The sequence below is a fragment of the Dipteris shenzhenensis genome, chromosome 2, assembly GCF_047967505.1.
Source record: "Dipteris shenzhenensis isolate YYH24624 ecotype China chromosome 2, Dip_SZ_1.0, whole genome shotgun sequence".
NCBI lineage: Eukaryota > Viridiplantae > Streptophyta > Polypodiopsida > Gleicheniales > Dipteridaceae > Dipteris > Dipteris shenzhenensis.
Genome location: NC_141597.1, coordinates 12,837,972 through 12,862,065, shown reverse-complemented (window position 1 = coordinate 12,862,065; position 24,094 = coordinate 12,837,972). Strand labels below are relative to the sequence as shown.

The 24,094-nt window shown below is 43.5% G+C and overlaps 1 protein-coding gene across 2 annotated transcripts in view; it reads left to right on the top strand.

The window, feature by feature from the left end:
• The window catches only part of LOC147904347 (rho GTPase-activating protein 7-like), a 72,398-nt gene extending 48,568 nt beyond the window's left edge, over positions 1-23,830 (top strand). Inside the window, exons 20-23 of one of the 2 annotated variants that reach the window (XM_087386066.1) lie at positions 8,900-8,969; positions 22,600-22,683; positions 22,788-23,060; positions 23,256-23,830. In XM_087386066.1, coding sequence (XP_087242192.1) covers positions 8,900-8,969; positions 22,600-22,683; positions 22,788-23,060; positions 23,256-23,429 — 601 coding nt within the window. In that variant the 3' untranslated portion in view covers positions 23,430-23,830. Of the gene's footprint in view, positions 1-8,899; positions 8,970-22,599; positions 22,684-22,787; positions 23,061-23,255 lie in introns of those variants that run through there. The other variant, XR_015542236.1, reaches the window with a different exon arrangement.
• The last annotated feature ends 264 nt before the right edge of the window (positions 23,831-24,094 follow it).

The window sequence follows — 24,094 nt, the reverse complement described above, 5'->3', positions numbered from 1 at the left end:
GTCAACCATATGGTTGACCAAAGAAGTCAACTCATAGAATTGACCTAACCTACAAGGCTCATACCAGTGCTAAGGGATAACAAACCCCCCTCCATGGTATGGCTGAAGTATCCTGGAAATATCTCAGAAATACATGGAAACTACATCATGGTGGCACATATTCGTCCCAGAGGGATATAACAACCTATGATATGTACAAAGTGATCCCTCACGTAATAAAAGGAGGCAAGTGTAAAGCATGTCGAAATGCCTCAAACTTGGGACGCGGTAAAGCTTTCGTGAAAAGATCTGCCAGGTTGTCCTCGGTGGGAACATAGGACAACTGGATGTCGCCACCAGATAGTCGCTCTCAAACATAGTGATAGTGGACTTCAATATGCTTTGTGCGCGCATGATATTGGGTTTCTAGCAACCACCAAAGCAATCTGGCTGTCAGAGTCGGGCTGAATGATATCAAGATCTACAAGTAACTTGCGAAACCAAACATACTCTACTGTAGCTGTGAAAGATGCTCTGTACTCAGCCTCACAACTGGATGTGGCAATTGTAGGCTGCTTCTTGCTGAACCAAGATATGCATGAAGCTCCAAGCATAAAACAGTTGCCACTGTGTGACCCTAGTGTCGTAACATCCTACCCAGTCGCTATCCGTGAATGCATGAAAAACAAGTGGGGCCTCTGAACCATAGCCTTCAAGTATCGAAAGACCCGCTTCACTGCTTGCCAATGCTGCGTAGTAGGCTTGTGCATGTACCTGCTGAACTGGGAAATGGCATACTGACGATTAGACTAGGTATGACAAAGGTATATGAGCCAACCAACAGCCTACTGATAAAGGGATGCATCACATGGCAGACTTCCATCCTCGGGAGGAGAAACGAAAGCTAGGCTCCAATGGAGTAGAAACTGGCTTGCAATCCTCGAATTGGAAGCGATCAAGGAGCTGACCAATATACTTGGACTGACTCATCATTATACCGCAAACTGTATGCCCAAATAATGGTGCAACCGGCCCATATTTGTCATAGAAAAAGATTACTGTAAATCAGCCTTGAAATCTGCAATTTGTTCCATATTTTGCCCAGTGATAAGCATGTCATCCACATATAAAATCAGAATTAAAAATTCTGATGCACTCTTTCGGACATAAAGAGTGGCCTCGGTTGGGCTATTTTGAAAGCCATGCGCTGTCAAAAATGCATGTATCTTCGCATACCATGCCCTGGGTGCTTGCTTCAAGCCATAGAGGGCTTTTTTGAGCCAGCAAACCATATTTTTAGAACCTAATTGCTCAAAACCAGGCGGCTGAGTGACATAGAGCTCTTCCTGAAGATCGCCATGAAGGAAGGCAGTCTTGATGTCCAATTGATGAACCTCCCAATGCCGATGAGATGCCATAGCAATAACACACCTGATAGTAATAATGCGTGAGGTGAGAAAAAAGGTCATATCCCTTTGCAACCAAGTGGGCCATCAGCTTTCCTTTTCACCTTATAGACCCACTTTGTGCCAATGGCATGCTTGCCTACTGGCAAGTAACACAACTCCCAAGTATTGTTGGCATGAATGGATTCAAGCTCAGCCTTCATGGCATCCATCCATTCCTTGCTGTCAGCACATGAGCATAGGTCAATGATTCGAAAACCCGCGTATGAGAAATTTCAGGTTTGCGACCATGCCATGCCTCATAAGGTGTGATAGTCTTCAATGCCTTTGTGGGTGTCCTATTGAGCACATAGTTGTAGCACATGACAGCATCCAACCAAAACTTATTTGGCTTAGACTTTCCTTTGAGCATGCGCCTGCCCATTTCCATCTCTAATCGATTTTTTCTCTCTGCCAGCCCGTTCTGTTGCGGAGTATAAGGCATTGTACATTGATGAATAATACCCTGAGCTGCCAAAAAATCAGAGAATTTCATGGGACATGTACTCTCCCCTCTTGTCAGTGCATAGAGTAAGGAGCTTGTTCCCTAATTCATTTTCAGCCATGGCAAGCCAATGTCTGAAGCATGGGAACACATCAGATTTGGCCTTCATGTCATATATCCAAGTAAATCTGGTGTAGTCATCCACAAAGGTAGAAAAATAAAGGTAGTCCCCAAGAGATGATGTTCGCATCGGCCCGCACACATCACTATGCACAAGGTGAAGCTTCCTGGATACACCAATTGTCCCATCCTTTGGAAATGAGAAACGGTGCATTTTGCCCAACAAGCATCCCTCACAAACATGTTTAACCGGTAGAGCAACCACCATGTTTTGTGAATGCATTTTAACCAAGCTTCTGTAGTTGAGGTGACCCAACCTCGTATGCCATAAGTGGGAATCTGAAATTACAGATTCAGCCACCAAATTTGCCTCTATAGCAGGTTGTTTGTCATAAACATCAAGATGATATAGCCCAGAATAAAGTGACCCAGTGAGTACTATGATGTCGTCGTACTGGTTGTCATTCACGGCACATCGATAACCATCAAAGAGCACTCGAAAGCCATTCAAGGATATGGTTGCAATGGAGATGAGGTTCTTTTTTATACCTGGGAGTATGCATCCATGCTGTCCCCCTCTTCCATTTTGACATTCTCCAATATGCTGTGTAAGAAAGCAACACGTGCGTCATTGCAAACTTGGTAAAGGTGAGCCAAGTGTCCCACGCAACCTTTGATGTTTTGCAAGACTTAATGTGAGGAATGATATGTCTCTTGTCTGAAAAAGCAATGATAGAATGTGCTTGGGCATCTCTACCATCTTATCTCGCCTATTCCGGTGTAGGTGTGGCTGGAGTAGTAGTAGATCGAGAGGTGGCAGTAGATCCAGAAGTGGCTGTAGCAGCTACACCAGGTGTAAGTAGTAGCAGAAGTGGATGCCACAGAGGAAGGTCAAAGATCCGATCTTGAGACAATACCCCAAAATTTTTTGGCAACCAGCAAATGTTTAACCATGTATGACCACATGGGATAATTGGGTCCATCAAGCTTGTCCTCAACTGAGAACATGCCCATCCAATCATTGCTTTGCATGGAAAAAATAAATCCCTGAAGGAAAAATGTGTGCTCGAGAGTAGGCTCAAGGCTTTCACTGCAAAATGAGCCGGCTGTCCGAAAATGACAGCAACTGTCAGGCAGTGACAAACCAAAAATTGACTTCTCAAACAATGAGCTAAATGCACATGCTGTCCCCAAAAATATGACCTGCAAAATATCTGTCTGTTCAAAGGACCCCCTGCCAAAGATAGCTGTCTTGCAAAAATATCAGCCCAATACAAGGGGCAAATGTTTGCAAATGTATCCAAAGGTCAATTGAGCTGCAAATGTCCTAGATGGAGGCTGCGTGCCTCAATCCTGACAAGACAACAAGCCCAAATCAAGGGGCTAATGCATAATATACCCAAATTGAGGTGAATAAAGCAAATGTCATTGCAATGGACGAAAAATCTGGCAAAAGCCCCAAAATCTGAGAGGGCAAATATGCCAAAAAGAGGGCATGCCGATTAGGAAAAGCCCCAAATTGTGCTGCAAGTTGCAAATGTGATTCAATGTGCTCCATTTCCAAGCCAATGTTAATGTTCCTGCATGTCAGTGTCTACCAAATGCCCAAAATTGGCTGTACCAAGCCAATGTCACTGCAAATTTTAACAAAATTGACAAAACCCCCAATTTCTAGAAGGGCAAGACTGTCAAATTTGGGGCAAATGACCAAAAGCCCTAAATTTTCCTGAAAGAAAGCAAATGTGAAAATAACCTGCAAATCTAAAAATATCCCGCAATCTGTCAGCAATAGATCCAAAATCCCTAGTGTCGGAGTGGAAATGAAGTCATAATAGGGCAAATACTACAAAAGCCCCAAAATGTGACCAAAAGGAGCAAATGTCACTGCAAAATCTGCAAATGTGACACAAAAGCCCCAATCTTTAGAGCAAAATCACCTCAATGTCACTGCAATGTGTGCAAACTGAGTCAAGAGAGAGAGAGAATCCCAACTGAATGGTCCTAGAGCAGGTTGGAGCACCTGGAGGAAGGAAAAGAGTCCAAATTTGAGCAAAAAACCTCCAAAAACTGTTCAAAAATGCTCGAAATCAACTTCTGACAAGTCGTACGGATTCCTGGCAGCATCGACGATGGTGCACTTGTCCGCATAGGTTCGTACGGCCGTACGGGCTAATTTTTCCCGAGCGGAATGGTGCGGGACAGGTTTGTATGCGGGCAGCTCAGAAATTTCAAAAAACGTTGAAATTGGACCTCAAAAAGTCAAAAAACAGTCGTTGGACTGTTTTTTGCTTAAAAAACAGATTTTTGGCGATGAAATGAGGCACCGGACTGAGCTGGAGCAAAATTGCAGGTAGGAGTAATGGGAGAGCACAAGGGAAGGCAGGTAGGAGCCAGAGAACCTGCTCTGATACCAATGTTGGGTGCAAGAAGCAATGGAACGGGAGTGGAATGCGGGAAGCAAACAACAAGCTGGAGCAAAACATAGTACTCAAATGGATAAGAGGAAAATACAAAGGGTGGCCTATATGGCCCCCAAGTCAACCATATGGTTGACTAGAGAAGTCAAGTCATAGAGTTGACCTAACCTACAAGGCTTGTACCTGGGCTGAGTGCTAACACTTTTTGATTGCAAACCCTGCTGGATTCCCTGCGCAATTTGTCCCTCTCCACCCATGGACAACCATGTGGCACTTTTGCCTCAAATCTGCCCTCAAGGAGGTGTCCTCTCTACCAGGTACTCCTCCCCTTGTGCTGCCGACATGGCAGCCTGTTTGCTGTCCATGTGGCAGCCCCAAACGCCTTTCTTTTCCCCTATGGTCCACCCCCCGATGCACTCCTCATTTGGGGGCTCGCAGATGGGGAAGTAAACTCTAGTAATCCAACACCCCCTCTCACTAGCACATCTTGGTCCAATGCTGTTCTACCGATGAAGAAGCTTCAGTAGCTTCCATGTAGCCCTTTGGATGATAACGGTGTCGATATCGCTTCTTGGATTTTCGTCTAGTGGCTCCTTCGCCACGTCCGATTCCCCGCATAAGCCCACCGGTCCATCCAATGTAGCACTTGATGGCACCACCACCTTCAGTCACGTACCTGCCTTCGAACTAGAGCACTCCAAGTACCAGTATCCTCTAAGAGTCCTCCTCGTGATGGGTGAATAGCATTAAGTCCTCCAGGCACCATGCTTTCAAGGTCTACTTGAACGCGTCCTTCGTCTGGTAAGGTCTGTTTCAACCCTTCCTTCGTCTGGTAAGGCTTGTTTCAACCCGTTCTCCGTCTGGTAAGGTCTACAACCAAATAGCATACTCTAGAAGTTATATCCCAACAATAAATCCAGATTACCTCACCGTAAGTCTCCATGTGTAGTTCTGTGCTAGCCCCCTTTAAGTCACAGCCTTTATTTGACTCTGAGTCCTCAGGTTCTGTCAAAGAATCCCCCTCTGTGTCAATAACACCAGCCAAGCACCCGTATGGCTCCAAGTACTCATCGTTGTCCATAACCTTCACAAATGTCTCCAACTCCTCTTCTGACCATCTCTCAATGTCGGACATCCTAACCATAATTTCGGGGTTTGCATATTTGAACTCAGCAACACCGAGAGATCCACTAAGAAAAGTACCTCTCTGACCACCACATTGGCACTTGACTCCTTTGACTCTGAGCTGGCACCCTTCTTCTTATGATCAGCCTTCTTCTTCTTGAAGTCCTTCACAAAATGCCATGGCTTATCACAAAAAGAATTTCTTGTCTTTCTTCCTCTTCTTGTTTTCTTCATCTAAAGTCGGCTCCTTCGTCAGATTTGTCCCTCTTGCCAAGCTTACCCTTACCTTGGCTTTGCTCCTATCTTGAGCTCGTCGAACATCACTGGCGCCGCCCTCTGCCCTACAATCATTGTAGTAACAAAACTACTATAGCTCTGAGGGAGCATTCCCAGCAATAGCCTTGCCATCTTGGCCAAGCTTGTCCTTTGACTAACTACTACTAGCCGATCCCGCAACACCTTCATCTTGGTAATGTGATCCTGTACTAAATCCCCTTCATCCATGCTCATGCCATACAGCTCCGTCTCAAGGTCCAAGATCCTTGTTTCATTGTTGAGCTCATACATGTCCCTTAATGTGCTCCATGCCTCGAAGGAATTGTTCGTCGTCTGTATGTGAGGTAGTACCGCATGTGCTATGGTGCCCGCTAACCTAGGGTCATGTCCCCCAATCATAGGACAAGTTAGACTTGGAATAGTTAGCATAGTCTTAGGGTTGAGACATTTAAGATATCCTATGCATATTAAGTGTGAGTCTTGGCTCATTTGGGGATTCTTGAGAGTGAGGCCTCTTGAGAATATCCAGCTAGGATATAGCCCATCCATACCTATGTCTCCCTAAAGGCATTTGTGCACAGACGGCGTAGTCTTATCCGGGAGTACTTGCGAGGACTTATTGTTGGGTGGACTTATGGTTGGGTGGTAATGCACTACCCCCACGAAATGTGTCCTATGTTTGTATTCTAACCCTTGATGGTCTTACGGTAGCTCAAGAACAGAGATTAGGGTAGTACAACCAGGTTTGCTGGGGCTATCTACGTGGGGTATTATAGATATGGTGGAGAGTACAGAGCTAGCAAGGTGAGGAATCCTAGCGCATCAAGTATTTGTTGGTTAGACATCATACAGGGTAGTAGTGTAGGCTTTTTAAAGACCAGGTCATGAATGGGACACGGCAATTTCTTTCCTAGAATTTAGTCCAAAATTCTTTGGAGTTGTTGCTTTATGGATGCTTAAGAAGTCTTGCCCGTGCCTTGCAAGGAATCATCGTTTTTAATATCGCATCAGCATTGGTACTCTTTTGCTATTTGTTTATCCGTTCATTGGCAAGATGCCCTTGTTTGGTCTTTGAGTGCCAATGTTGCCTCTAGCTTTTACACTTGTCACAGTACCAACCATCCTAAGGAACAAGTCCTTTGGGTGGCTATCAAAATCTTGATGTCTTAAAAAAGGTTAGATTGGTCTGTGAAAGTGTATTTACATAATAGGGTGGACTATCCAACTTTGCACAAATCACACAAATCCACACGAAGCCACTCAAAACCTGAACAAGGGACACAAAGATAGTCCACAAAAGCAACACAGGTGGGCTGACTGACAAGACCACAACTAGAGAGAATAAGGAAATACCCCAGGCAATGATAACCATCAACTATGTGCATTCCAATCATGTAACTAATACTGGGAGAGTATTACTGGCATGTTTGATCTAACTTGGACAGAAACCCACTTCTCTTGTAAACTTTGGGATAGAAATAGATTTCACAATTACTAAGTATCAGTAAGGAGTGCTTTGGGAAAACCAAAGCTATGATACTTGTGAGAGTTGAGAATACCTGCCTACAGAGTTCTTAGTGATTTAGGATGCTTCAATTATTTTGCACTTGATAGCAGGGAACTTAAAGAAAAACCACGTGAGTCAAGTTGAGGGGTGAAGGTCCCATCCGTTCGGCCTTTTGTATTAAGCAAAATACCACCTTACTCAAAGAGAGTACAAGGCTCAATGTAGAAGCAAACACCATGCAATGAAGCACTAGACACTAGCTCAACAAGGGCAAGGATGCACCATATTCACAAAAGATTGCTTCTTTATATGAGAACTCTATTTATACAGAAATAGTCCTTCAAACAATCAATAGCTCAAGAAGGCAGCTTGTAGAGGCTTAAGCTGGGAGAAGGAGTAGGCAAGCTCTTGAAAAGAGAGAGATGTCTAGGAGATCAACTCCAAAATCTGAGAGAAACCTTGCCTATAACCTGATGTAGAGGCTAGAACTCAAAACAACAGCGACTTCTGAATTCACCTTGAGAGAGTAGGTACAGGGCCTATTACAGAGCATCCATCTTTTGTGAGCTTCTTTCTATCAGATAAAGTGAAGAACGACCTGAAATTGAGGGTAGAGAAGTCGAAACCATTCACATCATACATTGATATAACATGCATGAAACTTGGATTATATATAGAGACCTAGCGACAGAGGGAATTGGGGTTCGCTAGACTCTCACTTCTCAGCCATGCTATAAAAGCGTGGTCGATATGTTCAAGCAGTTGTGCACAGTCAAGTAGTGCCTAATGGTGAATGACAACATTGAGAGAATTGCATACGGCATTAGCCTACAACCTCTTATGATTGTGTTGCTTGCCTGCTAAATCTTAGGTACTGCCTCACATAGTCAAAGCCATACTTACATTAAGGTGTGTTATCCCAACTTTTTAGTGACTCCTATGTTCATGCGCTGATATCTGCCCCGGTTACTGAGGATTAGACATGGAACCTAAGCTCAATTAATAAGGAGGCCACCTAACTTGAAGGAGCATTGCAATTGGACCATTGGTCTTGAGTTAACCCCAACTTCTCAATTGCACCTCTAGTTATAGTCTTGGAGAAGTCAGCATTCTTGACCAATACACAATGCATATATATCTAAAAGTAAGAAAAACGTAAACAATAATTAAGTACATGAAAAAGGGTACATGATTTTCTCTTGCTTTGGGGTGTTACATGTGTGCCGTTATGTATCCCCAAGTCTTCCTAGAGTAATCATCAATGAAGTATAGTTCTACCAAATGACTTAAGCAGGACATGAGTCTGTTTTACTTCATAATGGTTGCTTCTTTGGAATGAATTATGCATACTTATCTGCTGATTTTGAGAATCTATCAGTTTCCTTAGATCTGAGGACGAAGAACAAATGTGGTAAAATTCAATTGTCCTTATCTTTTACACCCAAAAGAAAAACACAATGTTTTCTTGGACTCAATGTTTGGAGATTATTGTATGTTCTTGCAAGTATAGATTTCTTGAAAAATAAATCAGTCGTCTAAGTAGTAGAGATTAAGGTGACATATTTTCCTGTGGTTTGTTTTACAGAAATGCTCTTCAACAAGAGCTTGACGTTACACTTGCTCTTTGCCACCATGAGAGCCATCAAAATAGTGAGGTGTATTTCTATCTCCTTTGTCTTAATATGTTGATTGCATGTGCATGTTTGGATGACTAAGCCTTGTAAAAAGTTTGGATTCCATACCTCAAACACTCTCTGTTGATTCAGAAAGAAAGAGGGAGAGCGCTTGCTGAATGTGTCTTGTGGATATTTGGATTGATAATTTGGCTGAGCATCACTTACACCCTCCAGCCTGCCAGTTTCCCAACCCCTCCCTGCATGGCTGCAAACTACGCATCATCCCCCCCCCCCTCTCTCCTCTCTCTCAAAAAAAAAACCGCAATTATGTCACAAAATTCTACCCCCCCTCTCCCCCCTCTCTCTCAAAAAAAACTGCAATTATGTCACAAAATTCTAATGCAGCCTCATGTAGGCCTATGGAATATAGTAGTTGTCTTGGCAAGCCTTCCAAGAAGCATAATAGCTGATATAGCTAGATGGGCTAAGAAGAGGACACTGGTAGAGGAATTGTGAGTGCACACAGAAGAGGAATTGTGACTGCACATAGAAGGCTTTCAGATCCCCTTTGTTGTGTGTGCTGATATATGGACGATATTTGTCCAAGGTTAGGTTGGCCTTCGCTTTCCAAGCTGCCTTATCTATGTTGTGTGCACCTTGCTGTCTAAATTATCCATTGTGATCTAATGCATTTAGTGTGCTATACAGGTAAAATCACCCAAGCTCCACTGAGGGTGCTTGCTTTGTTGAAATTTGTGTAGGCTTCCATGGGAAACTGTCAAGCCTCAATAGCTGGCCTCTTTTCAAATTACAAGGCAAGACAATCGATGCGAGCCACATGATTACACCTAGTTGAGGGAAATAACATCTTAGAAATTTCAATCCAAACCTATGAGCCAATGTGTTTGGATCGTCAACCATGGAACCCTAATAAAGAGAATGGAAGTTGAAGCGTAGAAATGAAAATGGTGAATCCCCAAAAATTGCAATAGTTAGAAGGACAAAATTATGTTGTTCTTAGACTTTTATGATGAGGATTGAGATATGAAACTGTAATTCAGGAAGGTTCAAAGGCTAATGTGCACGGGATCCCTCACATTCCTTAAAACTGTGAATACAATAGACATGTTACATACCGAACAAAAGCCCTATAAAGGATCTGTTCAGCTATGGAGTTAGAGGTATATAAATAAGTTTGAGAAGCATGTGGTCATCTTAATATGTGCATTTTGCACTCTCTTTAAAGTGATGCTAATATCAGTGTGCTTGTTTAAGGGCATGAAACACTATGTCATCTTGCTTCAACATGTATCCACTTACTTGGTACTATTTCTTTTTGTTTTTCAATAGTATGCTTATTAAGAAATGAAATGTTTTCCTACTATTCAGTTACAGACAATGGGGACTAGGTCTAGCATTTGAGGGTGGACCCCCTTGCTTGGGGTTATGGGCATTAGTGACCCACAAGAGTGATGGCCTCTCTTTGAGAGGGACATCTGGAAACCACACCCCACGTGAGTACCCAAACATGGGACCAATCAAATGCACAGATTGCATACCGACCTAGGAACCATTCAAGAGAATGTTCCGTGAGCTTTGGGTGTGGGCCTGGTAGCATGCCAAGAGTAATGGAGATACAAAATAAGACGACAAACAAATGAGCTCAGTATGGCTCAATTATGACGTTAGAGTACGTCAATAGATAGTCTAAGCTGTTAGGAACCCGTGGGTGTGATCAGAATTGAATTCTGACAACTTTGAAATTTTTAGGGTTTTTGGGAGTGACACGTGGCAGACTGCCACATGGAATCTGAGCTGGCAGGTCAGTCCACCTGTCCCACACATGTGGCAGCATGCATGGCAAGTGGCAGGGCATGCAGGCCAAGTGTTTGGCCCCAAATCTGGTAGATTTGGGGCAGGTTGTGGGCTGTCCTCTTTGGGACTGCAGCCCACCAAAAATCTGGGACAAGTGTCCACCTTCCACTCTAGGCCGGGGGGGGGGGGGCTGAGCCTATAAAAGAAGGCCTCTCCCCTTCATTCCTCACATGAAAAATTCGTCACTTTTCTTCTCCCTCCTTTTGGATGATGCAGCGGAACCTCTCCAGCTCCTTGGGTGCAACCAGCTTCTCCCCAGGCCATTCTCTCGCCTCAGCAGCACTTTCTCTCTCTACAACAGCACATTCTCTCTCTACAGTTCCAGCCCCTCCTCTCCAGAAATCTGCCCCCTCTCAGCTCTTCTGGAACAGCAGCAGCATACTCTTTCCTTCTCCTAGCCTGGAGCAGCCACAGCCCCTTTCTCTCTCCTGCTGCAGTCTTTCTCTCTCTACTGCAGAATTTCTCTCTCTACTGTTCCAGCCCATTTCCCTTGCAGAAATCTGCCTTTCTGTGCACCTCTGGAACAGCAGCAGCTCCTCTCTTACATCCCCTCGCTTGGGATCAGCATTGGCACTCTCTCTCTACAGCTATCACTCCATAAAAGCTTTCTCTCTCTAGCCTACAGGCTGTTTTTCTAAGCTGTTCTCATTCCAGCCCCATTTCCACACTCTCCTCACCCAAGGTAGCTTCAGAGGCATCAAGGACTTCATCTACAAAAGGGTCAAGTCACGAAGGGAGCCTGTATTGTCAAGTTTATCTCATTTACAGCACTATTTCATGTTGTTTCTACTATCTTTCTAGAAAGTAGTGCTTGTCTCTAATGTTGGATGTAAGTGGTGATTGTTGCAGGCTTCTTCCTTGTGGATTGGGCAAGCCAAGAGTTGAAACCTGAGCTTGGAGTCCTCCTTTTTGTTGTCTACCTTGTACATATGCTCTTGAGTCTTGTATCTAGGTCCTAGGTTTTCACTGAGTTCATCAGTTTGGAAGGTGCATTGCACCTTGGTCTTGTATCTCCATTTTCAAGAATAAAGTGAGCCTGGATAAGGGGGGGGGGGGCCGTCTTGGCCCCTCAATCATATTGCATTTTCCAATGATGTGACTTTGTGTTTAAGCTGTATAAGTCTTAATTCCAGCTTAATTGCAAACTCTTAAGTTCAAGTATATGTGTTTGGCAACTCGCAATCATCTCATTCAAACGCCTCTCCAAAATCCGTTGTCTGAATTGATAGAAAGCACCGAGTAGTTTACACACTAGCCGGCCATTGTAGTGAAGGGCTTTGTGCCCTATAAAAGGGGAGAAATGTGGGCCAGCTGGCCATTTTAGTGAAGCGTCTTGTGCCCTATAAAAGGCGGCTATTGGGGAGGTATTTGACATTAGCAAGCCAAAGCTTCCAATGTGCAGACCAACACATGGTCTGGAAAGGAATCGGGAATGCATAAGTGAACAGCAGGGCTTTTCCTTGAGCAGCTGCTAAAGCCTTCAAAGAGGCACGTAGCAGTAGGGAGAATCCCACGGCAGAGCGCATAGCATATGGAGCCCCGAGTGGTGCCATAACTGGCTAGCGTTTGCATCAGGTGTTGGTATAATTGAGGGCGGGTTTTGCACTTGATCTACATATCTACACATGGTGTTTTGGTTGTACTTTTGTATCTTCAGTTCTGTTTATGTTATTTATCTACTTTAAAGTGAGATAGGTATTTGGGCAACTTGTAGGTCAAAGGGTTCCATTTGATGCAAGGTCATTGTTCTAACTTGGTATTGGCTTTTTGAGCTAGAGATATATGTATTATGTTTGCCAACATAGTATCGGAGCCCTTGCTTGAGGAGAGGAGGTGACTTCAATTCTGTCAGGTGTGCTGTAATCAAGTAAAGCTTGCATTGAATTCGAGGTATTTTGGTTGAAGTTTATGTCAGGGAATTTACAAAGGAAACAATGGCATCTCGCATGTCTAGCCCTAACTTTGGTGAGAAGGGGATGCTGGATGGCAATAACTATCCTATTTGGAACTTGGAGTTTTGGAGACATAAGAGCTCTCTATGGGAGATGAGTGATGGTATTTAGATCAAGCCCTAGGATAAAAAAGATGCGTTGGGCAAGGTAGTTAGGGCTGCAGATCCCATGGATGTCAAAGATTGGTGTTCAAGGATGCTGAGGCACTGTTGGGATGGCTCCATTTTTTGTGCTTCCATGTGTTCAATCAGCGGAGACTGTTTGTGAGCTTGGATTCGTTCCATTGCATGGTACGGTTTGATGTGATGTACTTCAAGCTTCAGCTTCCTACACCCCCCTGCCCTCCCTCCCTAGTCTCTCTCCCACTCCTCTTCCTCTCGTATCTTCTTCTGCCTTCTCTAAATCTGCCCTTTTCCCTTTCCCATATTGGTATCAGAGATTCAAAGCAACATCTGCTCATCCAATCTCTTCTTGTTCCTGCATGCTCACTGATGAAGCTCGATCTCTTATCCGAAATACATTCAAGATGCATCATGACACAGTATCAAGAGGAGAAATGTTATTCCAAAAAGAAGTTAATGGTGCGTAATGTTATTGATCATTGAGTGGTCAAACCAATCAGATAATGCAATGGCAATTTGTAGACTGTCTAGGCAACACAGCAAGAACCAGAGAAACCACCAAATGGAAGGAGAGCTATGAACAGGAAACAACTGATTGAAGTAGGCGGAAGCTACATAATTGACCAGGCTGATAAAGGAATACATTGAAGAAGTCTCCAAACTTCAAAGAAACAATGTTGTGATCACAAAGGAGTGGATTGTGAAAGCTATGAATCCACCATAAGGTGAATGGAAGCTCCTTTGTTCGTCTTGGCAAGAGCTTCTTTCTTTTGTTGGTGGGAGTAGTGCCAGCATTTCCTATGCTAGTATGTGAACTGGAGCCACTGACGTGAAAAGGGGCTTACAATCTCTCCGTTGTTTTAACAGTGGCATGAGGCCATTTTGAGTCACATGCTTATCAACCATTGTGGATATCTAAGGGAACTTCTTTTTTTTTTTTGGGGGGGGGGGGGTTTTGTAGGATCGAAGAGAAGAGAGAGAGAGTGCAGGTAGCAAGAAGTCGTAGTTGAACAGCCGTCACGTCAAAGTCTTAGATAGATAAAAACATACAAGTACAAAGTACTTGTACCTAGACCTAGGACTAAGTGTCCTAGGTGTCACATAGAACTAAGTGTCCTATGTGGCCTAAAAGGCACTAACACTATAAGTGCCTACACTTATGCCTACAAGGCACATACCATGGCCTATAGGGCATCACTAGAACCACCAGAAGATGGCCTACAAACCCCCCTCCATGGGATGGGCTGAAGTACTCTGGAAACGTCTCAGAATACCTGGTAGTTTCTGGTCATGGTGGCACATGTTCATCCAAAAGGATATAGCCAGCTATGAATGTACAAGGAATGTCAGATCATGTAACAAAGGGAACCAAGTGTAAAGCCTGTCGGAAGACTCCGAACTTGGGACGAGGAAGTGCCTTTGTAAACATATCTGCGATTTTGTCCTCTGTGGGAAGATAGGACAACTCTATGTCTCCTGCTGACAACCGCTCCCGAACATAATGATAGTGAACTTCAATATGCTTGGTACGTGCATGAAACATTGGGTTACGCGCAATGGCCAAAGCACTCTGGCTGTCAGTGTAGACAATAGTGGAGAATGTCTGGCAAATACCAAGATTTGTAAGTAACTGTCGAAGCCAAACACACTCTACTGTAGCAGTGAAAGCTGCCCTGTACTCAGCCTCACAGCTAGACGTGGCAACTGTTGGTTGCTTCTTGCTGAGCCAAGAGATACATGAATTGCCAAGCAAAAAACAATTTCCAGTATGTGACACTCCGGTGTTGGAACATCCTGCCCTGTCACTATCCGTGTAAGCATGCATGGTAAGTGAACCCTGAAGAGGGCTAAATCCTGAGTGCCTCTGAGATATCTGAAGACTCTCTTCACTGCCTGCCAATGCTGTGAACTGGGCATGTGCATGAATCTGCTGAGCTGAGATACTGCATACTGCAAGTCAGGTCTGGTGTGACATAAATAAATAAGGCATCCAACAGCCTGCTCATAAAGAGTGGTATCACATGGTGGGCTCCCATCATGAGCTGAGAATTTGAAGCCAGGGTCCACTGGAGTAGAGATTGGCTTGCAATCCTCAAACTGAAAACGATCAAGGAGCTGTCCAATATACTTGGACTGAGACATCATGATACCCCCCTCAACATGAGCAAACTGAATGTCCAAATAATAATGGAGCCGTCCCATGTCTGACATGTCAAAAATCTGCTGCAAATCAGCCTTGAAAGCTGCAATTTGCTGAGTATCTGGGCCCGTTATGAGCATATCATCCACAAATAAAATCAGCACTAAAAAATCAGATCCACTCCCACGGACATAAAGAGTGGGTTTTGTGGGACTATTCTGAAAACCAAGGGATAGTAAGTGTGCATGAATTTTGGCATACCATGCCCTGGGTGCCTGCTTCAAACCATAAAGAGCTTTTCTAAGCCGGCATACCTTATTTTCAGAATTAACAACCTCAAAGCCAGGAGGTTGTGTGACATAGACTTCTTCCTGCAGATCCCCATGAAGAAAAGCGGTCTTGATGTCAAGTTGGTGCACTTGCCAATGATGATGGGCTGCAATGGCAATCACACATCGAATGGTAGTAATCCTGGATGTGGGAGCAAATGTCTCCTCAAAGTCAATGTCTTGTTGTTGGGCATACCCTTTTGCAACAAGACGGGCTTTGTATCGATCTATGCTGCCATCAGATTTCCTTTTTAATTTGTAGACCCACCGCGTTCCAATGGCATGCTTGCCAAGTGGGAGATCTACTAATTCCCATGTGTCATTTTTGGCAATAGATTGTAACTCAGCTTTCATTGCATCCATCCACTCTTTGCTGTCAAAAGCATCTCTATGGCACAAAGGCTCTTCATTGCAAGCTGTAGCAAGAAGTGCAAACTCAAGAAAGTGACCATGTTGTCTATTCCCTGATCTTGTCCGGGCAGCAAAAGGCTGATCTTATTTGCTGTCCCTCAATGTATCAAGAAGCCATCTGGGAACCTGCCTGTGCTGTCTATTGACAGCTCTTTCTTCAATGACTGCATCATGAGTAGTGGGATCATTTTGTGCCGGAAGAGAAACCTGCAAATCAGCATGAGGTTGTGGCTGATTATTGCTTAGTGGATGGCCTGCAAGAGGCTCATGTTGCTGGTCAAAATCCTCCTCTGATGATGGCAGAGGTAACCAAGATTCAAAGGCATCAAACATGTCAACATCTGGCTTTGCTTTGCAGTCCACAAGAGGAGAAGCTGAATGTTCAGGTTGATATAACCGATACCCTCTGCTCTCCTGGCTGTAACCAATAAATATGCATTTGATTGCCTTGTCATCAAGCTTATGTCTCAGCTGAGATGGTACATGAACATATGCAAGAGACCCAAAAACTCTCATGTGTGAAAGTGAAGGCTTCCTGCCTTTCCATGCTTCATAAGGTGTAATAGTCTTCAATGCCCGTGTAGGGGATCTATTCAGCACATAGTTGGCACACATTACTGCATCAAGCCAAAATTTATTGGGCAAAGACTTGGCCTTAAGCATGCATCTGACCATCTCCATTGTGGACCTGTTTTTCCTTTCAGAAACAGGATTCTGCTGAGGAGTGTAAGGAGTAGTGCATGAGTGAATAATGCCCCGTGAGGATAGAAATGCATCAAACTCCTTTGACATATACTCACCCCCCCTATCTGTGTTGAGGGTGACAAGCTTGTTTCCTGATTCATTCTAAACCATATTCAGCCATCTCTGAAAGCAAAAGAAAACTTCAGATTTGGCCTTTAAAGGATATACCCAGCAATACCTTGTGAAATCATCAATGAGAGTCATGAAATACTTGTATCCTCCAATGGCATTTGTCCTCATTGGGCCATAGACATCATTGTGTACTAGCTGCAATTTCCTTTGTGAGAGTTTTGGACAATTCTTTTGAAAAGGAAATCGATGCATCTTACCCAAAAGACAACCCTCACACACATGTTTGGAAACTGTGTGAGTCTAAGGTACATCATTTGCCATCTGCTGTGAATGTAGCTTTGCAAGAGCTCTATAATTGAGATGGCCCATTCTTTCATGCCAAAGATGAGTTTCAGCAAGTTGTGAATCTGAAATAGCCAATGCTTCAATAGAAAGTGCAGCTGGATGATGATCAAGGTGATAAAGCCCTTTTTGCAAAGTGCCAGTGAGAACTATGGCATTGTCATTACGAAGATCATATACTAGGCATCTATAGCCATCAAAAATTACTCTGAAACTTGAAGTAGCAATTGCTGAAATTGAAATCAAGTTGACTTCAATTCCAGGCACAAAAAGAACATTTGTCAGAGTGACAGGATGGCTGGAAATGGATGTGAGCTGCACATCTCCATTTCCTTTTACAGTATATGAAGCATTATTAGCACATGTAACAGTCCCCCCTCGAGGTGCTTCAGCTAGAGAATGAAACAACTCTATGCAAGATGTGATATGCGTGAGTCTAAGGTACATCATTTGCCATCTGCTGTGAATGTAGCTTTGCAAGAGCTCTATAATTGAGATGGCCCATTCTTTCATGCCAAAGATGAGTTTCAGCAAGTTGTGAATCTGAAATAGCCAATGCTTCAATAGAAAGTGCAGCTGGATGATGATCAAGGTGATAAAGCCCTTTTTGCAAAGTGCCAGTGAGAACTATGGCATTGTCATTATGAAGATCATATACTAGGCATCTGTAGCCATCAAAAATTACTCTGAAACCTGAAGTAGCAATTGCTGAAATTGAAATCAAGTTGACTTCAATTTCAGGCACAAAAAGAACATTTGTCAGAGTGACAGGATGGCTGGAAATGGATGTGAGCTGCACATCTCCATTTCCTTTTACAGTATATGAAGCATTATTAGCACATGTAACAGTCCCCCCTCGAGGTGCTTCAGCTAGAGAATGAAACAACTCTATGCAAGATGTGATATGCGTGGAAGCACCATTATCAAAGTACCAGGATTGAGCATCATTAGCAGTAAAGAGTGCATCAGCTTTGGATGGATCAAATGAGCAATGGACAGCCCATGCCCAATCATCCTGAAGAGCATGTGCATGTGAAGCATCTGTTGGCTCATGGGATTCAATAGCATGTGAGGCATTAACTGTCAATCCTGCTTTCTTTTTCTCTGAAGCAATGCGCTTCCTGCATTCTAAAATGTCATGTCCAGGCTTGCGACAATAGTTGCATCTTTTCTTCTTTGCCTTATCTGCTATATTTTTAGATGCATGGGAGGAATTGCAGCTGCTATGCGCAGATTTTGGCTTGCCCATAGGCTTGGAAGCCTTGCCTCTTCTTGTCTGCTGCAGTGAAGCAAATGCATGATCAGGAATAATGGCTTGTCTGTTAGCTCTACTTTGCTCTTCCTACAAAAGCAAAGTAACTAGCTGATTAAAAGAATAGTGGTCTGGATTACCCATGGCCACTAATCGAAGGGTTGTAGCAAACCCTTGATATGTATCTGGCAGTCCATTCAATGTGGTACTGACAAGCTGTGAATTTGGCACCACCTCATCAATGTTGGCAAGCTGTTCCATGAGGTCCTTAAACTTTGTCAAGTATGCATCCATCGACTCACCTTCATTCATATTGACTTCCTGTAATTGCCTTCTCAAATATGCAACACGAGCTTCATTGCGAATCTGATAGAGAGAAGCCAATTTATCCCAAGCATCCTTTGTTGTCGTGCAATACCGGATGTGTGGAATAATGATTCTCTTGCATGATAAAGCAATGCGTGAATGTGCATTTGCATCTCTTGCATCCCATCTTGACTGTTCTTGAGTTGGAAGAGCAGCAGCAGGAGTGCTAGAGGAAGAGGCATCAGGAGGAGTACCCCTTGCAGAAGGACCAGCAGTAGAGGCAACCACTGTAGCATTGGCTGGCCTCAGATCAGCCCCAGAAACAATATTCCACAAATGCTTTGCAACAAGAATATGTTTCATGAGATAAGACCACATCGGATAGTTGGTGCCATCCAACTTATCATCTTCACGAAGAACTCCAAATAAATCTTGATTGTTCCCAGCCATAGCAAATGTGATACCCTGAAAAAGACCTGAAAACCCAAAAGCCTCAAGGCTATCATTGCAAAAAGCTGGCTGTCCCAAAAATGACAGCAAATTTCAGACCCAAATCAAAGGGCAAATGCAGATCTGAACCAAATGTGACTGTGAAAGGCAATGTTCACTGCAAAAAACAGCAAATTTGGCAAAGGCCCCAAATTTATTGAGGGCAAATAGGCCAAAAAGAGGGCAAATGCAGAAAAGCCCCAAATTTTGCTGAGATTTTGCAAGTGTGACCCAATTTATTGCAATCTGACTCAATGTCCTGCAAAAGTGACTCAATGTTCTATAAGATGACTCAATGTCGTGCAAATGTGACTCAATGTACTGCAATCAAAAAGAAATTGCAGACAAAATCCCGAATCTCTCCTGAAGGTATTGAAAGCCCCAAATTTTGCCAAAGTCCTGCAAGAGACTTCACACGTGCAACACCTGTACGGCAGTCTCGAGAGAAGTACCAGCTGTACGGACATCTCAAGTATAGTGTACGGCTGTACGATCAGCTCAAGTACGGCTATACGGTGAGCTCAAGTATGCCTGTACGGCTGTACGGTTGTACGGCGTATGAGAATCTGAAGTGCTGTAGATGTATGGAGGCTCCCACGTGCAGGTACGGCGATGTACGTGTACGGCAATGCGGATGTACGGCGATGTACGTGTTTCGTACGGGGCTGTACGGCACAGGTACTGTATGTAGTACGGAACAGGTTAAGCTGGACACCTGGATCTACAGCACCAAAAAATGGCGACTAATAGACCTCGAAAAAACTGCAGCAGCTGAAGATGTGTCGACCAGCAGGGCAGCAGACTCCCAAAGAGCAATGGAGGACTCGGGGGCTGAGGAGAGCTAGAAGACAAGAGCAAAACCAGCTCTGATACCACTGTAGGATCGAAGAGAAGAGAGAGAGAGTGCAGGTAGCAAGAAGTCGTAGTAGAACATCCGTCACGTCAAAGTCTTAGATAGATAAAAACATACAAGTACAAAGTACTTGTACCTAGACCTAGGAGTAAGTGTCCTATGTGGCCTAAAAGGCACTAACACTATAAGTGCCTACACTTATGCCTACAAGGCATATACCATGGCCTATAGGGCATCACTAGAACCACCAGAAGATGGCCTACAGGGGGGGGTGGGGGTTGAGCAAGGAGGGTCAATCACCAACCCAGATACTAGTTGGTCTGGTCAGGAGCATATTAGTTGAAGCCTCCAATGTGCTGCCCCTCTCTTTGTTCGCAACAATCATTAGCCAGCTATTAATTTCCTTCTGCCATTCACTGGCAAGCAAGGGGAGTCGAAAAACAGCCTCATTCTTCCTTTGTCCACACCATTGGGTCTATCTACTATAGTATAGAGGGGGCCCAGAAGTCCATCCATCTATGATGCATCGTATAGCAGTTATTTGTATGCCACCACCTACATCAATGCTTATTCAAGGGCATAAACCAGCACATCAAGCAGTGTGCCTCAAGAGGGAAGGGCTACCTTACCTACCTTGGGTGATTTCAATTTGTAACTAAAATTTAGAATTAATGACTTGCCATGTCATGATGTGCCACATTCATAGTAGGCAAGGAGTTTCGGGGTTTTGGAAACGTTTCGAGGCAAACCCGAAACATTTGTAAAAACGTAAATGTATATTTTCCCCAAAAATATTTAAACATTTTAGATCATTACCACCAGAGTCTAATACTTGAAAAAAACTCATGAAACCCAGTGTACAGACATTTGATATGTCACTTAGAAGTTAGAACTTAAAATTGGATGCTTGTTCAACATATTACTAAGTACTAAATCAGAAAATTAACAACACCTCATTGTAGATTCAAGCATCAATGGTTATATGTCGAAATTGAAAAAGATACATGGAATCATGAATCATGATTTATGTCCATGCTGCATTTGGACGGGCTAAAGAAAATGTATGGGCTGAAGGTCGATTTCAGTATAAGGGCGGCAATTTGAGATGTATGGGTGGCAAAAATGCAACGCGACACCAGATTTTCCAAAATTGGGACAAATTGGGATTTTTTGAACATTGGGGGTTTTTTGGGGGTCCCAAAACGCGAGTTTCAGAACTGAATCGTTTCGTACGTTTCGGGTCTACTATGCTTCTGCCACAAGGTGACTGCTTCCCTTGAGGAAAGCAATTGTTGTCTTTATACAATTGAAAAGTAAACCTCAAACGGATTGAGCCAGACATAAGCGCTAATGGATCACTGTTTCTGTCATACCCTTTGAAAGTTGAGTTCCCTTAGAAACGAAGGTTTGGCTGGTTTCCCATCCCTGCTACTTTGGTCTGAACCTGCTCCCTTCCAGAGCACACACTCTCTCTCTTCTATGTCCGATGGAAACACAACAGCGGATTGTGTGCAAAAGCTGTGTTTGTGATTGAAGAGAATCATGGCATTCTTAACAAATATACAGAACTCTTACCTCTGTGCTTTTGGACTAATGACAGACATAAGCGCTAATGGAGCCAGACATAAACTGATTGAGCCAGACATAAGCGCTAATGGATCACTGTTGGAGTGACACGGTTCACACTTTGATAGCCATATGGGCTAGCATGCAGGGCCCTTCACGGGCAGCCTCTTCTACAAGTTTATGCACAAACCCAGTACATAGCATTGGCATTTGAAACTTCTGCCACTTGGTGGTCCCTCTTCGTTTCTTCTTGCAAATTGTTGGGTATCTATTCCTCTCATGTAGCAACTCAGTGACATCCCATCTGCTTGAAATTAAATTGTGCTCTAAGTGTGCCTCGCTCCAAACAAATGGCCCAGCATGAGAGCATTCATTAGATTACAAAAGTAGACATGGAGGTGTGCAAGGAAAAGGGAACTAGATTGAGATGGTGCAGCTGTGGCCCTGGAATGATGCATGAGGTATGGAGTAGGACTGAAGAGTTGCCTTCTTGCGAGAAAAGCAGGTCAATTTAATGGCTATTTGGGTCATGGTTCCAAATTACAGAGCTTAAGAATGAAGTATCTAGAGGGACCTTTTGGAAAGTTGGTAGCAGTTGCATATGGCAAGATGAACTCCAAGGGTGAAAACATTGTTTTTTTTAAAAAGACTTCTATCACTATGAAAGAAACTGCCAAGAGCAAAACACTCAAGGCACAGATACATCATACAGAGCATGAGAGAATAGTGGTGAAGTACCACTCAAAATATGTAAGCATATGCAAATCTTGACAGAAACAAGGATTGTAAATGCCACACCAGGCCAGTAAGAGGCTCGGAGAAGGGACTGCCTCTCCACTCTCTTAAGAAACAGGGTCCTTCTGGCTGATGCAGGTCTCGAAGTCCACTACGTACTAGACTAAATGTCCATCAAGGTGTGTACAATGTCTGTCTAGATGCTGGCCATGGTGCGAGCTGGGTGGACTTGGTTGCCATCTATAAACAGATGCTTTTGACAGTATGGCCATAGGAAAGCTCAATCTTGTAGTGTTAGGACTGTTTTAATGTGCTACAGGACTGATGATGAACACTGAATTGTATGCCTTGATTTTTTCAGACATCTACCATTTTTTTATAAATCTTGTATCCTAAGGTTCATAGTAGATGATGCTCACTGTGGACTTTTTGTTTGCAATTTAATACTTGATGTAATTTGCCTAATTTTCCTGCGGTGCAGCTACAGGGTCACAATGTGCATGATCATGCTTTGGCTCTGGAGCAGGTGGTGATACAACAACGCAATGCTCTAGCAGAAGCAAAGGTGGTTAATACAGCGTTTCCCAGTCTTTCGTTAGGTGGCAAGAATTCGCTTAGGGCAACCTCCATAATTGATATGCTAAGCGTTGAATCACAATCTGTCTGCAGGAGGTGCTGAAAGCTGAGAGAACAAGAGGTCTAAACTTGCGGAGGAACGCTATTCAACCAGACCTAACAGCTAGCAGTAATTGGAGAAATTTACAACCTCCGGCCGGGCCATCTGCTGGCGGGAAGCAGTTTGCATGGAGGCGCAGGTCTGAATCATCTAACAACACAGATTCTAGGCGATTAGAAGCAATGACCTCGTACACAAGCGATAGTACTTCGACAAGTGACACGGGGATCTACCACAATGGGAAGAGGAACCTTATGGATGTGGAGGTAATTACTGTATTGTTATACTGTCCCTAATGGAAAATGGTACCACTTGTACTTAGAATTGTTATCAGGACAGAGGAAACAGTTTTGTCTTAGGAATATACCCGGTTTGTCATCTAAATGTGATCATTTGTCTTAGAATTGTGTATCGAGATAGAGCAAGCGGGTTTGTTAAAATGGGATTTGGATATATGCTAGATGTCAAATGCGGCTGGAGCATATCAACGACAAGCAGCATCATCTGCTTTGGTTGAGTTGACAACAAGGCTTGACTTCTTCAAAGAAAGACAAGCACAATTGATGGAACAGCTTCACAATCTTGATTCAAGTTTCACTCCCACTATGGTCAATGGTCACGATCTGATGTATTAATCATCACCACCATGGACTCGTCCAGGATGACACCCTGCGGCATGATTCTATGCTGCTTTGGCTTTGTTATAATTTACCAGCCTGCAAATTTGTGCTTACCGTTTTGAATGTAGTCTGTACAACATATCTTCTGTTCGTCTCATGTGTTAAGCGTGGCATGTCCTTTTCTGGTTACTGTAAATATTAAAATTTACAGGTAGATCTACATTCTTTCTTGGTGGTTGGTATATTGAAAGCGGGCAAGGGCTCTGACCACTCATTGTCTCTCTTTATGCACAGACCAGTGTACATAGGAGAGGAAAAATAATGTTGTGACTTTACACAACAGTACCATCAGTTTACATTGTTTCCATTTAACAAAAGGTTTCATATATTGTAACGAGTGTAGCTTATGTACTGAAGGAGGTGTTCATTTTAAAAGAAAGGTTTAAATACATTACTTTAGTTTAGTCAACGGAGTTTCTCTTGATATCTTGTCAATGATTTCCAATGACGCAATTTGTTAAATTGTGTTTCTTCTAGGTCTATGAAGTCATGAAGGTACACGTTTTTCCTCTTGTAAATATCTCTTGCCAAGGTGGGGATGTGATTAACATTAACTAAATGTCAATTAGAAAACTGATTTTAGGTAACAGCATTATTTGAAAGTTGAGAACACTATGTGG